This window comes from Barbus barbus, assembly GCF_936440315.1.
Source record: "Barbus barbus genome assembly, chromosome: 26".
Taxonomy (NCBI): Eukaryota; Metazoa; Chordata; class Actinopteri; order Cypriniformes; family Cyprinidae; genus Barbus; species Barbus barbus.
Window position 1 is genome coordinate 93,656 of NC_136754.1, and position 13,845 is coordinate 107,500.

General features: G+C 34.0%; 2 protein-coding genes across 2 annotated transcripts in view; one reads left to right on the forward strand and one right to left on the reverse strand.

Annotated features, from left to right (window-relative positions):
* Positions 1-719: 719 nt before the first annotated feature.
* LOC306845848 (uncharacterized protein) lies at positions 720-7,671 on the reverse strand. Its single transcript, XM_079378833.1, has 4 exons — positions 7,311-7,671; positions 6,431-6,534; positions 3,599-3,677; positions 720-2,444 (listed from the first exon to the last, which is right to left on the reverse strand). Exons 1-4 carry the CDS (start codon positions 7,507-7,509, stop codon positions 1,708-1,710), a joined length of 1,119 nt encoding a protein of 372 aa, XP_079234959.1. The 5' UTR covers positions 7,510-7,671; the 3' UTR covers positions 720-1,707.
* A 1,247-nt stretch (positions 7,672-8,918) lies between these two features.
* LOC306846638 (uncharacterized protein) overlaps positions 8,919-13,845 on the forward strand; it is a 20,732-nt gene continuing 15,805 nt past the window's right edge. Inside the window, exons 1-4 of the mRNA XM_079380141.1 lie at positions 8,919-9,044; positions 11,368-11,686; positions 12,614-12,716; positions 13,399-13,543. Of these exons, the coding sequence (XP_079236267.1) occupies positions 11,599-11,686; positions 12,614-12,716; positions 13,399-13,543 (336 nt within the window). The 5' untranslated portion in view covers positions 8,919-9,044; positions 11,368-11,598. The remainder of the gene's footprint in view (positions 9,045-11,367; positions 11,687-12,613; positions 12,717-13,398; positions 13,544-13,845) is intronic.

A 13,845-nucleotide genomic window follows, 5' to 3' on the forward strand; every position in this document is an offset into this window, starting at 1 on the left:
AAATCATTCTGAATATTAAAGAATAGCACACCACAATTATAACGATAAAGGCACAGAGAAACAATATCGTTGGAATCACTTTCAGAATGATTTTTTCCAGCTGATGAACGATACAAACATTGACAGCCAATCAGAATCCATCCTGCTATAACGAGCTGGAGAATTGCTGGTATGGACACTAATATCGTTATCGTTATAGTTATCGTTCTTGGTGTGAACGGGCCTTTACGGTTTAATCATTTCTTAGCATTTGTTTTATTCAATCATGCAGACAAATCATAGATTTACAAATTGCACAAAAACACGTCATCCGATACGATCTTAAAATAAAATATGAAAATACAATTTGAAAGTGTAAAAAGTACATTTAAGTATTGCAACAGTCATTTATGATATTACAAGTTTTTAACCCCTTAAGTGTCACCCAACGGCGTTCTTTTTGTGTGTGTGTGTGTCTTTTTTCTCTATCACATATTTTAGTAATCATCATAAATTATATATCTAATTATATAATTTTTTAATTGGACATTGCCTTACCATGGCAACCTCCTCTGCTTAGTGGGTGGAGTCAAGTGTCATATTACAAAATGTATTATGGTCTTTTAGAATCAATTTTTTATAATCGTGACAAAATACATATCGTCTCAAGATTCCATATTTTGGGGGGGGGGGTGGTTGATAGAAGTAATATTGACAGAGAAATTTAGACATTTGTGACAGAAAAATGCATTAAAAGAATTCAATGGAGTTTTGATGGCTGTTTGTGGTATAACGCCTTAAATAAAATCTCACAGGAACCTCAATTGTTTTTATATCAACTTCAAATTTGGAACATAACTTATTTAGAGACCAGGCTTTAATTTTATAGCAATTTTGGATTAAAAAATATTTTGTAAAAATATTTATTTGACAAAAAAAAATTGGTACAGTGCATTTTCTTTACAGTAAATGTAATTTTTTTTTGATACTTTAATATTTTAATACTCTTTCCCCGCCAACACAGAATTTTGAAGGAATTTGGCGTGCCGATCAAAAACACAGGCGAGGAAGATGCAGAAATGAGCGATCTCATATGTAAGCATATGCATATGAAAAATAATGCGATCACCAACAATAAACAGCATATAAATGAAAACTGCCTAATGTTACAGAGTGAAATGTTGATCCAGAAAGTGTAGGCCTGTGCAAACTGTGGGATACTGATGGAAGACTGCATCTTTGCTTTGATCTTCATATTGAATATGATCCAGATGTAGTATTTGATAAAAATGCGATTTTCTCAGCTTTTTGCTCAGTTTATTTTTTTTTATATAACCTACCTCCATTCAAGTGTTGATAAAAAAAAGAACGCTTGAAGCTAGAATAAAACAGATTTTAATTTTTTTTTTTAAGTAAAGGGTTTGTTCTTTATTTTGATGCATGTTCAGATATTCATACAACAAAATATTCTGAAGGCCATGAAATTTTAGTGAAAATCAGCAAAAATGCTGGCAGTGGCTGGCAACTTTTTTCAAAAACACTGGCGGGGAAAGAATTAAGAATTGAGCCCATCCTTAGGTCTGTATTCCAAAGCGTTCATGAATTATAATTTAAATTTGGATAGTGCACTTTCACGTCTATGCTCAAAAATGGGGTGGTGGGTGACACTTAAGGGGTTAATTTCATCCTCTGTGTTTTGGAGTGAATCAGCAGAGGTGTTTGCAACCGTCAGCTGTGATGATCCCATGCACTCGAGTGCGTCCTCTGGTGTGATTTGAGACTGGAGCGCTGTGTGAAGCGTTTCCCGCACTGACCGCACTGGTGTGGCTTCTCTCCGCTGTGCACCACGGCGTGCCGGATCAGATTGCACTGTTTGGTGAAGCTGCGGCCGCACTGAGCGCAGGCGAAGGGCTTCTCGCCCGTGTGACTGCGCAGATGCTCCTTGAGCTGACCGAACCGACTGAAGCTCTTCTCGCAGAACGAGCAGCAGAAGCGCTTCTGACCAAACGCTGCAACTCTGTCCACTTCATCCTGGCTGTATCCGGCACCTACAGCACTCATCATTTGATCGTTTGCATTGATCTGCTCCGGCTCATAAAGCTCCATTTGTGTCTCTACAGGATGCAGATTATTTCTGGACGCTTCTGAGCTGAAGACGGCCGTGTTTTGTGACGTTGGAATCGTCCGGTCTGTGTTTTCAGCGGTGGTTTCAGGGAACGTCGTCCACAGCTGAGCAAACCTCAGGTGAACTCTCGGCTCCTCATCGTCCTTCTCAGCTTTAACCTGGAGTCCCAAATCGCTCGGACGCTCTTCATCGTGTTTCTCTCGCTCCGCAGGCGTCTGTGAATGAGTGAAATGTGAGTTTTGGATCTCTAAAGGTCCTAACGGTGGTTTTTGGTTCTCCGTGTTCTTCTGAGCTTGGATCTGCTGGATATTCTGCTGCTCGGGATCGAAGGGACGATTCCCTGTGTGTTAAAGCAGAAAGACGGACTTTAAAAAGAGCACTAATAAAAAATAATATACTTAACTGCATGTTAAATAAAAAATTAAAAATGCATTATGGTTTGAATGTACATTAAATGCAATTAGTTGAACTTAAGTGTTTTTTTATTTACCCACTTAAGTGGGACTTCAGTTCATCTTTATATGTAATTTCATAATTAATTCTATTGTCACTTAACTCGTACACTTAACTGCATTTTAATAAAAAATAAAATTACAGTTTAAACTTAGGTCTTATGACTGACCCACTTAAGTTCATCTTTATATGTCATTTCACAATTCTATTGTCTTTGAAATATGGTTAAAATATACAGCTGAATGTACTGACAAGCACTTATGACAAACTAATATATACTTTAATGTCACTTTACCATAATTTTAAAGAGTACTTATTATGGAAATAATATACTTTCCACCTAATACATAATTGCATGTTAATTACAATTAAATAAAATGCATTATAATTTAAATGTACATTAAATGCAATGAGTTGAACTTAAGAGTGTTTTTAATTTACCCACTTAAATGGCACTTACATTAATTTTTATATGTAATTTCATAATTAATTCTATTGTCACTTAACTGCATTTTAATTGCAACTGAAAATAAAATTACAGTTTAAACTTAGGTCTTTTGACTGACCCACTTAAGTAAGACATAAGTTCATGTGTAATTTCATAATTGTATTGTCTTTGAAATATGGTTAAAATATACTGCTGAATGTACTGACACTAGCTTTCTCTATTCTTTTCCTATCTGTTTTCTTTTATTTAGTTTAATTAACAAAAATAAATTATAATTATAATTAACAAAAAAAAAATAACCTTGCTACGTGTACTGCATTAAGCTAGCTGAGACTTGTTATAGCACTTGCATATTATTGCTCTTTTGTTGGTTTTAATTGCTTCTATTGTCATCATTTGTAAGGCACTTTGAATAAAAGCGTCTGCTAAATGACAATGTAAACTTTTTAAAAGTCTACTTAAATATGTTAAGGAACATAGTCATGAAAGTGTCTTTCTTTGAATACACTTAAGTGTATCTGTTTGAGTGTATCTCTGTGTGGGTTCCATCATATTCATAGTCATCTGAAGTGTAGTTTATGTTTTGATTGTACCTCCTGCAGCACTGCTGGATTCCTGACACTCTTGTTTGATCACCGGAGCACCGATTCTCTCCTCCAGCGAACAGACAGACTACAAACACACCAACAGACATCAGTGCTTCAATCCGTTCAGATTAATTAAACCATCTGAAAAGTAATGTCTGTTGAGGTTTATCAATGACAGAATACACAGCTCCCACACCAGGGTTATTATGGTTAACTAAAACTATAAAAAAAACTTGTAACTTAAACGTTAACTGAAATAAAATATAAATATTACTTTAACTTTTTTTTTTTTTTTTTTACTTCAGGTACTTGCAAAGGAAAATTTCTCATTTTCTATTTTACGTATTAAAATAAAACCATAGGCGCATTTAAAAAAATAAACAAAATTACTAAAAGTAAAATTTAAATATATGCATAAAAACTAATTCTAAATATTGATCTCATTAGTATCTCATTAATACACATATTGAATTTCCACAAAATTCTCAATCATTTATAATAACGAGGATTTTTAAAACTCCTTTTATAATTATTTATTCTTTATACACAAAATCATTAAACTAATAAATATTATTTTTAATAGATTTTTAACTGTCTACAATAAATAATATTTAATAATAAATAACTAGAATAATATTTTTAAAAACCTTATTTAAAAAAACTTAAAAGGTTTTCTTAACTTCTCAGGTGTACTGGATTTAAATGTGGATCAATAGATAATTCAAGCCTGGAAATGATTATTTTAGAATAAAAAATCCATGTTGTGATGATGACGGTGTAATATCATGTTGTGATGATGGTGTAATATCATGTTGTGGTGATGGTGTAATATCATGTTGTGGTAACGGTGTAATATCATGTTGTGATGATGGTGTAATATCATGTTGTGATGATGGTGTAATATCATGTTGTGGTAACGGTGTAATATCATGTTGTGATGATGGTGTAATATCATGTTGTGATGATGGTGTAATATCATGTTGTGATGATGGTGTAATATCATGTTGTGATGATGGTGTAATATCATGTGATGACGGTGTAATATCATGTGATGATGGTGTAATATCATGTTGTGATGACGGTGTAATATCATGTTGTGGTGATGGTGTAATATCATGTTGTGATGACGGTGTAATATCATGTTGTGATGACGGTGTAATATCATGTGATGATGGTGTAATATCATGTTGTGATGACGGTGTAATATCATGTTGTGATGACGGTGTAATATCATGTGATGATGGTGTAATATCATGTTGTGATGACGGTGTAATATCATGTTGTGATGACGGTGTAATATCATGTTGTGATGAAGGTGTAATATCATGTTGTGATGACGGTGTAATATCATGTTGTGGTGACGGTGTAATATCATGCCGTGATGACGGTGTAATATCATGTTGTGGTGATGGTGTAATATCATGTGATGATGGTGTAATATCATGTGATGATGGTGTAATATCATGTTGTGATGACGGTGTAATATCATGTTGTGGTGACGGTGTAATATCATGTTGTGATGACGGTGTAATATCATGTTGTGATGACGGTGTAATATCATGTTGTGATGACGGTGTAATATCATGTGATGACGGTGTAATATCATGTTGTGATGACGGTGTAATATCATGTGATGATGGTGTAATATCATGTTGTGATGACGGTGTAATATCATGTTGTGATGACGGTGTAATATCATGTTGTGATGACGGTGTAATATCATGTGATGATGGTGTAATATCATGTTGTGATGATGGTGTAATATGTTGTGATGACGGTGTAATATCATGCCGTGATGATGGTGTAATATCATGTTGTGATGACGGTGTAATATCATGTTGTGATGACGGTGTAACATCATGTTGTGATGACGGTGTAACATCATGTTGTGATGACGGTGTAACATCATGTTGTGATGACGGTGTAACATCATGTTGTGATGACGGTGTAATATCATGTTGTGATGACGGTGTAACATCATGTTGTGATGACGGTGTAACATCATGTTGTGATGACGGTGTAATATCATGTTGTGATGGTTTAATATCATGTTGTGGTGATGGTGTAATATCATGTGATGACGGTGTAATATCATGTTGTGGTGACGGTGTAATATCATGTGATGATGGTGTAATATCATGTTGTGGTGATGGTGTAATATCATGTTGTGGTGATGGTGTAATATCATGTGATGATGGTGTAATATCATGTTGTGATGACGGTGTAATATCATGTTGTGGTAACGGTGTAATATCATGTTGTGATGATGGTGTAATATCATGTTGTGATGATGGTGTAATATCATGTTGTGATGATGGTGTAATATCATGTTGTGATGATGGTGTAATATCATGTTGTGATGATGGTGTAATATCATGTTGTGATGATGGTGTAATATCATGTGATGATGGTGTAATATCATGTTGTGATGACGGTGTAATATCATGTTGTGGTAACGGTGTAATATCATGTTGTGATGATGGTGTAATATCATGTTGTGGTGATGGTGTAATATCATGTGATGATGGTGTAATATCATGTTGTGATGATGATGATGGTGTAATATCATGTTGTGATGATGGTGTAATATCATGTTGTGATGATGGTGTAATATCATGTGATGATGGTGTAATATCATGTTGTGGTGATGGTGTAATATCATGTGATGATGGTGTAATATCATGTGATGACGGTGTAATATCATGTTGTGATGATGGTGTAATATCATGTTGTGATGATGATGGTGTAATATCATGTGATGATGGTGTAATATCATGTTGTGATGATGGTGTAATATCATGTTGTGATGATGGTGTAATATGAGTCTGTGTTCATCACCTGCTGGATGCTGGGGGTCTGATCTGGATCCTGGTCTTGATCTCTGATCTCTCTCTGTCTCTGGAGCGGTGTAGGAAAGCGTTCTGATGCTCCACACTGAAACACTGAAACACATCTGCTGTCCTCTTTATTCAATTCATAATCCTACTGGGACCGGTTTCTTTTAAAAAATGTAAATCTGTAAATATATCTGCATTAGAATTCTTCAATAGTGGTTACAAATTATGATAAAATGTCCAAATCTGATAAACATGAAATCCTGTTGCTGTGATATTTATTTTGTATTATTAATGTAATATTATTATTTTATTTTTTTTTACTATATATGTGTCCCTGGAGCACAAAAGCAGTCATGAGTAACACAGGTATATTTGTAGCAATAGCCAACAATACATTGTATGGATCAAAATTATACATTTCTCTTTTATGACAAAAATCATTAGGATATTAAGATCATGTTCCATGAAGATATTTAGTACATTTCCTACCGTAAATATATCAAAACTTCATTTTTGATTAGTAATATGCATTGCTAAGAACTTCATTTGAACAACTTTAAAGGAGATTTTCTCAATATTATGATTTTTTTGCTCCCTCAGATTCCAGATTTTCTAATAGTTGTATCTCAGACAAATATTGTCCTATCATAACAAACCATACATCAATGGAGAGATTATTTATTCAGCTTTCAGATGATGCATAATTAAAAAACTGAGTCTTATGACTGGTTTTGTGCTCCAGGGTCATGTATAATATGTCCTAGTTATGTTCCTATGGTACCTTGATAATAGTAGGATGCTATTCTTTGCAGTACTTTTGTAAATACCATGGTACATGAATACTGTAGTCCTATAGTATTTCTGTGTCTATGACCTCTGACCTCTCCTCCTGACCCTCCTCAGCTCGCTGTCCATCAGCAAGCATTTCCTCTTGAGAGCATCGATGTCCTTCCGGCTGCGGCTCAGCTCCAGTCTGATGACCGCGCAGCTCTCCTCCACGCGCCGCTTGATTTCCGCTTCCGCCGCTTCGGCCACGATGTCCATGACGGACACGAGCTGCGCCTGGAACGAGCGGTACATGATCTCTGATCAAAATCACTGGCTCTATCAAGTAAACAATGTCCGATTTCGAAAATACACCCTAATGAACTAGATCGCCACGTCCAGCGGTTTAAAATGCCCAAATTACATCAAAGAAACCGGATAAGCTGATAGAATGACAGCGGCAATGACATGACGATGGCAGAGTGGGCGGGGCTTAGCTGCATACATTTCTGGATTCTTACGCTTTTTATTTTTTCAATTGCACATTTTTATTTCAATGTATATTAGTTTGTAAACTATCAGTGTTGTCATTATATATATATTTATTATTATTATTATTATTTTATTCCAGTCTTTGACTTTAACATATAACATGTATTTATACGTTCTAGTGTACAAATATCTTGTGTAAAACCGTCCTCAGATCTGAATGTGTCTCAATGGAGGATCCACACAGCGCCTCCTGGTGGTACACACCAGAAAAGAGGAGATACCGTAAATATACTACTAGATTAATAACCAAAAATAATGTGTCTATCAGTGGCTTGCTACACACTTTTTTATTGAACATAAAAGTTCTCATGTGAGGTATGTTGTAGGCTATATCTAAGCTGTATAAGAACAGTATTCTGTCAGCAGCACATGAGAGATGATCTTACAAAACCTTGACATTGAAATTATTTTGCACAGTGGAATGCATATTTGCAAAAACACACAAAAGTACGTTTTCAGACTAACCTGGTGCTATCACGTTTTTGTGAAATACCATGTTTTTATTTCAACATTTGGATGTATTCACCATTGCACTACCTTTGAATTCTTTGATATTCTTTGTATCAGATAAATACCATGGTTTATGGATATGGTAATCATATGCATATTTGAAAGTACTGTTGTTGTTGTTTTTTGGACATTGTATCATATAAATACTCATTTTTGTTTTGTTTTTCAACATGGTGCACTGTTTGCTTGAACATTTACCATGTTATAATAATGCTGTTCTTTGAAGTACCCTGGAATACCATGAAAATACCATGGTAAGTGAATATGGTAATCATGCAATACCATAGTATAGGTGTATATATGAAAGTACTATTGTTTTTTTGACATGGTACCATAGAAATACCCATTTTTGTTTTGATTTTACAACATGAAGCAATGGAAATACCATGTTTTCTTGGACATTTACCATGTTAGGACAATGCTGTTCTTTTTAAGTATCATAAAATACCAAGGTAAGTGTTCTGCTGTAGCTTATGCATTAAGAAGATGATTAGCCTTTATGACTAATTGCATGTGATTCTCTTAATTTCTATGTTTTTTTGTCCTAATGTCCATCTATCTTTCCCATATTTAGGCCATAAGAATAGCATGGCATACTGGCCTGATGTTTCCTATATAAAGCAGATGGATGAAGGCAAACACCAGGCAGAGGTAGAGATAAAGGCGTATATTAGAAATGGAGAATCAAGACAGAAACTAAAAGACTCAGGAAGTCACTGAGGGAAGTTTAGTGGTTTCTTGCGTCACAGACACTTTACACTGAAGCTTGTGCCGGTGCAGAGAGAAAGGTAAGGACTGGAGGCTCTTCTCTATTCTTTTCTGTGTCTCTCGTCTCAATTCTTCATTCAGGTTCGGTTTTTAAAGATGCCAGACCGTACCCTCATAGGATGTTATCGGCTCATAAGGGGAAAAAGACCTGGGTTTATTTGATGATGTGAGCGTAAAGCACTCGTGGCCTTCAGATCTGATCAGTCATTTCCGCAAGAGCACCAGAGAGGAACAAGCTCGCGGAGAAACACAGACGAACATGATGCAAAACCTTCAAAATGTGTTGGAGGCATTAAAACCGTAGCAGGATTTGAAATGATCTTCTTGGTTTCTTCTGGAAAGATATGAAGAGCGTGTAGAAAGCGTGAGGGTGTGGCCTTCAACTGGTGCAAAACTCAGAAAGTAAGAAGAGGAAACGCTGTGAGATTGGCACGCGACCCAACCCAGCGCTGGCACTGAGCTGTGATGGAGATGTGAAGCTCTGCTGTGCTTTAACAGACCGTATGGCACGCTTCAGCAAACCAAGCCTTACATGCATTACTCGGGTCCACACGGTTTGTCTTATTTGCGCTCTGTTTAGATGTTGTCCTGTTTTTGCGTTTCCTTCTTGCATTTCTGCTGTGCTTTTTTGTGTTTCCTGTGGTTGTGAACCCAGAGCTTTATGCAGTTTCATAATTCGGGCGACTTAATGGAGTTTAATGTCTCGGTTAAGTAATTACATATACATATTCACTGCAAAAAATGATTTTCTTGTTTAGTATTTATGTCTTGATTTCTAGTATAAAAATCATTCTTGAATCAAGATGCATTTACTTGATGAGTACTTTAAGTCTTGTTTTCTTAAAAAAAAAAAAAGATCAAAATTGTGTTAGTTTTTGCTTAAAACGAGCAAAAACGTCTGATAATTGGGTAAGAAAATTAATCTTAATTTAAAGGATAAACTAGATTATTTTTCTTACCCCATAAGCAGATATTTTTGCTTGTTTTAAGCAAAAACTAACACAATTTTGATCTTTTTTTTTTTTTAGAAAACAAGACTTAAAAGTACTCAAGTAAATGCATCTTGATTCAAGAATGCTTAGATGTTTGTTCTAGAAAACAAGACACAAATACTAAGTAAGAAGATCATTTTTTTTGCAGTGTTGATTTTAAATCGAGTCCATTTACATGTGGCACAAAATGACAAGAAGTTATGTTCTACCGCTATATTTTCTGTGGATGTTGTGAATATTAGTCAAATCATTCCTTAGTTTTAAGAGTTAAAATGCTTTTTAGGAATATTTTGAAGCCTTGGTTTTCTGAGCTTGTGAATATGGTGGGTAAATATTATATGCACACATGTAAATGGAAGAAATGTTTGCTTTATTTATTTCTACTTTATTTTATGTCTTTCTTCTCGATGCAATTCAGTGAGAAAGTCTGAAATACTGAGAAAAGCAGAAAGGTGGAAAACTTACTCCTCTGTGTCAGAATATTTACTATTTTAATTTACATCTTAAAGTGAATTTATTCCCCTTTTTATATTTTTAATAAGTTGGTATGTTCATATAAGATGTATTACATATATATTATATATATGTATATATATATATATATTATAATACAAATTATTATTAATAAAATGTTTTTACAGTATATATATTTGACACTGTAAAAAAGATTTCTCAAAGTTATAAATAAAACAATGATTTTTGAGTATGTTTTGCAAGAAAATACAATGTCAGTCTTTCTACTACATTATTTCATGTTTAATTCAGTGTATTGCAATTTCTTTGTAATTATTTGTGAAATTTACTTGCAATTTCTGAGTGAAAACTGTTTCACCAATTTCTTTCAGTCTATAAATGTATATAAGATACTTTCTGAAAATGTTATAAAAATGACTGTAAGAGACTTTATGCTTGAAACAAACAAGTATCTTTTGAATTAAGGCGTTTATTCTCACTGCATTGGCTGAAAATTGTTCTTGTTTTAAGCATAAATGTAATTTTGCTTCTCAAATAAATGTGTCTTGATTTATTAATGTTCAGATAGTTGTACTGAAAAATAAAGACAAAAATACTGAGGAAGTTTAATTTTTTCAGTAAATCAGTCGTTGTATAGACAGTATAGAGCTTTAAAATGAACTCTTGAATAAACATACTGTATAATCTTGTGAGAATTTGATTAAAAACACCAACAAGAATCTCTAATTAGACATTATAGAAATGTATTAATCTACAAAGAACCATAAAGCAACTCAAAAACTGTTCGACCACCTTTTTTATTTTCAAGAATGAGCACAGAATTGTTGTTATTCTCAATATTGTGACTTATGTATTCTCTCTTTCTGTTTTTATACAGATATATTTCATATCTCTGTATATGAAGCATCCGTTCCATCCGGCAGCGATGCACGATGTAGTTGATGAGACGCTCCTGGATGAGAATCAGGATTAAACTCATATAATCAAGAGCAGCCGTCATGTGAGGTGTAGCTTCAGTGATTCACACAGACACTCATTAGATCAGCTCTCACACACACACACACACACACACACCTGGATGTTAGAGAGAAGGTGAAGGCAAAGCAAGATGAGGAGAGGCCGGAGAAAAGGAGGCAGTCGGGACAAAGTGTTTGGATGTGATCTGCTGGAGCACCTCAGCTCCACCGGACAGGAGAGTGAGTTTATTCTCACGCTGCAAACATGATCTTCTTAGTATTTGTGTCTTGTTTTCTAGTACAAATATCTAATCATTCTTGAACCAAGATGCATTTACTTGACAGGTAAAATGGATTAAGATTTTAAGTCTTGTTGTCTAAAAAAAAAAAAAAAGGATCAAATTTGTTTTATAGCCATAAAAACTGAAATAAAATAAATGATAAATCTAAAAAAAAAAAAAAAAAGGATTAAACCAAGAAAAAATATCTGCCAGTGGGGTAAGAAAATAGTTTTATAAGAGTTTTCTTAAAATATATATATATTTTTAAATTATTGTTTATTACTATTTTAATTATTTTTTATTATTATGGAGACGCATACATAAAATCTATAATAATTAAAATATTTTTGATGTAATTAATTAAAACTAAAACTACACTGTAAAAAAGAAAGAAAAAAAGAAAGTTGAGCAAACTTAAAAGTTTAAGGCAACCAGCTTCAGCAGATTTTTGAGTTTTCTCAACTTTTTGTTAAGAACCTAAACCTAAACTTAAAACAACAAGTTGAGAAAACTCAAAAATCTGCTAAAAAATAAGTTGAGAAAACTCAAAAATCTGCTGAAGCTGGTTGCCTTAAACTTTTAAGTTTGCTCAACTTATTTTTTTTACAGTCTATAACCATAAAAAATGTGTTACTGGAAATAAATTAAATGATAAACATAAAAAAAAAAAAAAAGGATCAAAATTTTCTTAGTTTTGATCCTTTTTTTTTTTTTTTTTTTTTTAAAAAGACTTAAAATTTTCCGTGTCAAGTAAATGCATCTTGATTCAAGAATGTTTAAGACAAAACTACTAGGAACATCATTGTTTTGCAGTGCTGTCTGAATGTGTTGAATGTGTCTTCTGCATTCGATCTGGTCCGTATCGAACTCTTTCTCTCTCTCTCAGTTCCTCAAGTGTTACGCAGCTGTAGTGAGTTCATCGAGACGCATGGGATCGTCGACGGCATCTACAGACTGTCTGGAGTGTCCTCCAACACACAGAAGCTACGGTGTGTTATTGATTAGGACTAAAACCATAATATTTACATTTAGCAGACGCTTTTATCCAAAGCGACTTACAATTCAAGTTACAGTTTCTACATTTGATCAGCTCTTGCTTTCCCTGGGAATCGAACCCATGACCTTGGCGTTGCTAGCGCCATGCTCTACTATTTGAGCGACAGGAAAGCTTATAAGCAGATATTTGCTTATTATTTTATTTTTTTGTCCTTATTTTACTTCAAGGCAGCATTTCTCATTTTCATTTAATTTAACTTGAAGTACTAAAATGACTAAAAGTGAAACTGAAATAAAAATGTATAAAAACGATACATAGACATTAAAAACTAATAATCACTAAAGCACACAACAAAATTACTAAAACTTTAAAATTAAAACAGAAAATGGAAAAATAAGTAATTAAAAATATGAATAAAACTAAAAATATTATTATAGTATGCTATTTCAAATATTGCACTGGGGAAAGAGGAAAAATAATAATGTGCACACTGTACATGCTATATACTGTATATATATCGTGTTTTTATATATTATATATATATATATTCATATTTTCTGTATTATTGTGTGTGTGCATGCTCATAATTTATTATTGGTTTGTTTACATCACATGTAATACGTATGTGATAAATAGAGGATGTCACTTGAGGAGAACTGACTGTGTGTGTGCAGGAGCGAGTTCGACTCTGAAGGCTCTCCGGACCTGTATAAGGACTTGTATCTGCAGGACATTCACTGCGTCAGCTCTGTGTGTAAGGCTTATTTCAGAGAGCTGCCCAACCCTCTGCTCACATACGAGCTGTACGACCGCTTCGCCGTGAGTCGCCTCTCTCTCTCTCTGCTCATCAGTGCATCAAATGTCTGCAAATCAATAAAGTAGATGTTGATCAACAACATGCTTTTTTTTCAAATATAATGGCAATACTTAATGATATCAAATGAGATGCACACAAAATATGTAATGCCTGTATTGATATATCAGATATGCAATATATATCTGATGGCATGTGAGGCATTGCACAATATTTTGACCAAATTTACATTTGCATTTATTCATTTGGTGAACGCTTTCATCCAAAGTGACTTAAAAAGCATCACATATAATCATAAATGCAAATG

Excerpts from the sequence above, each read along its gene's own strand:
- LOC306845848 (XM_079378833.1), bottom strand. The coding sequence starts at position 7,509 with ATGTACCGCTCGTTCCAGGCGCAGCTCGTGTCCGTCATGGACATCGTG. Across the intron at positions 6,535-7,310 it reads GAGGAGGGTCAGGAGGAGAG|TGTTTCAGTGTGGAGCATCA; the intron begins GTCAGAGGTCAT and ends GATGTGTTTCAG. Across the intron at positions 2,445-3,598 it reads ATCCAGCAGTGCTGCAGGAG|GGAATCGTCCCTTCGATCCC; the intron begins GTACAATCAAAA and ends TTTAACACACAG.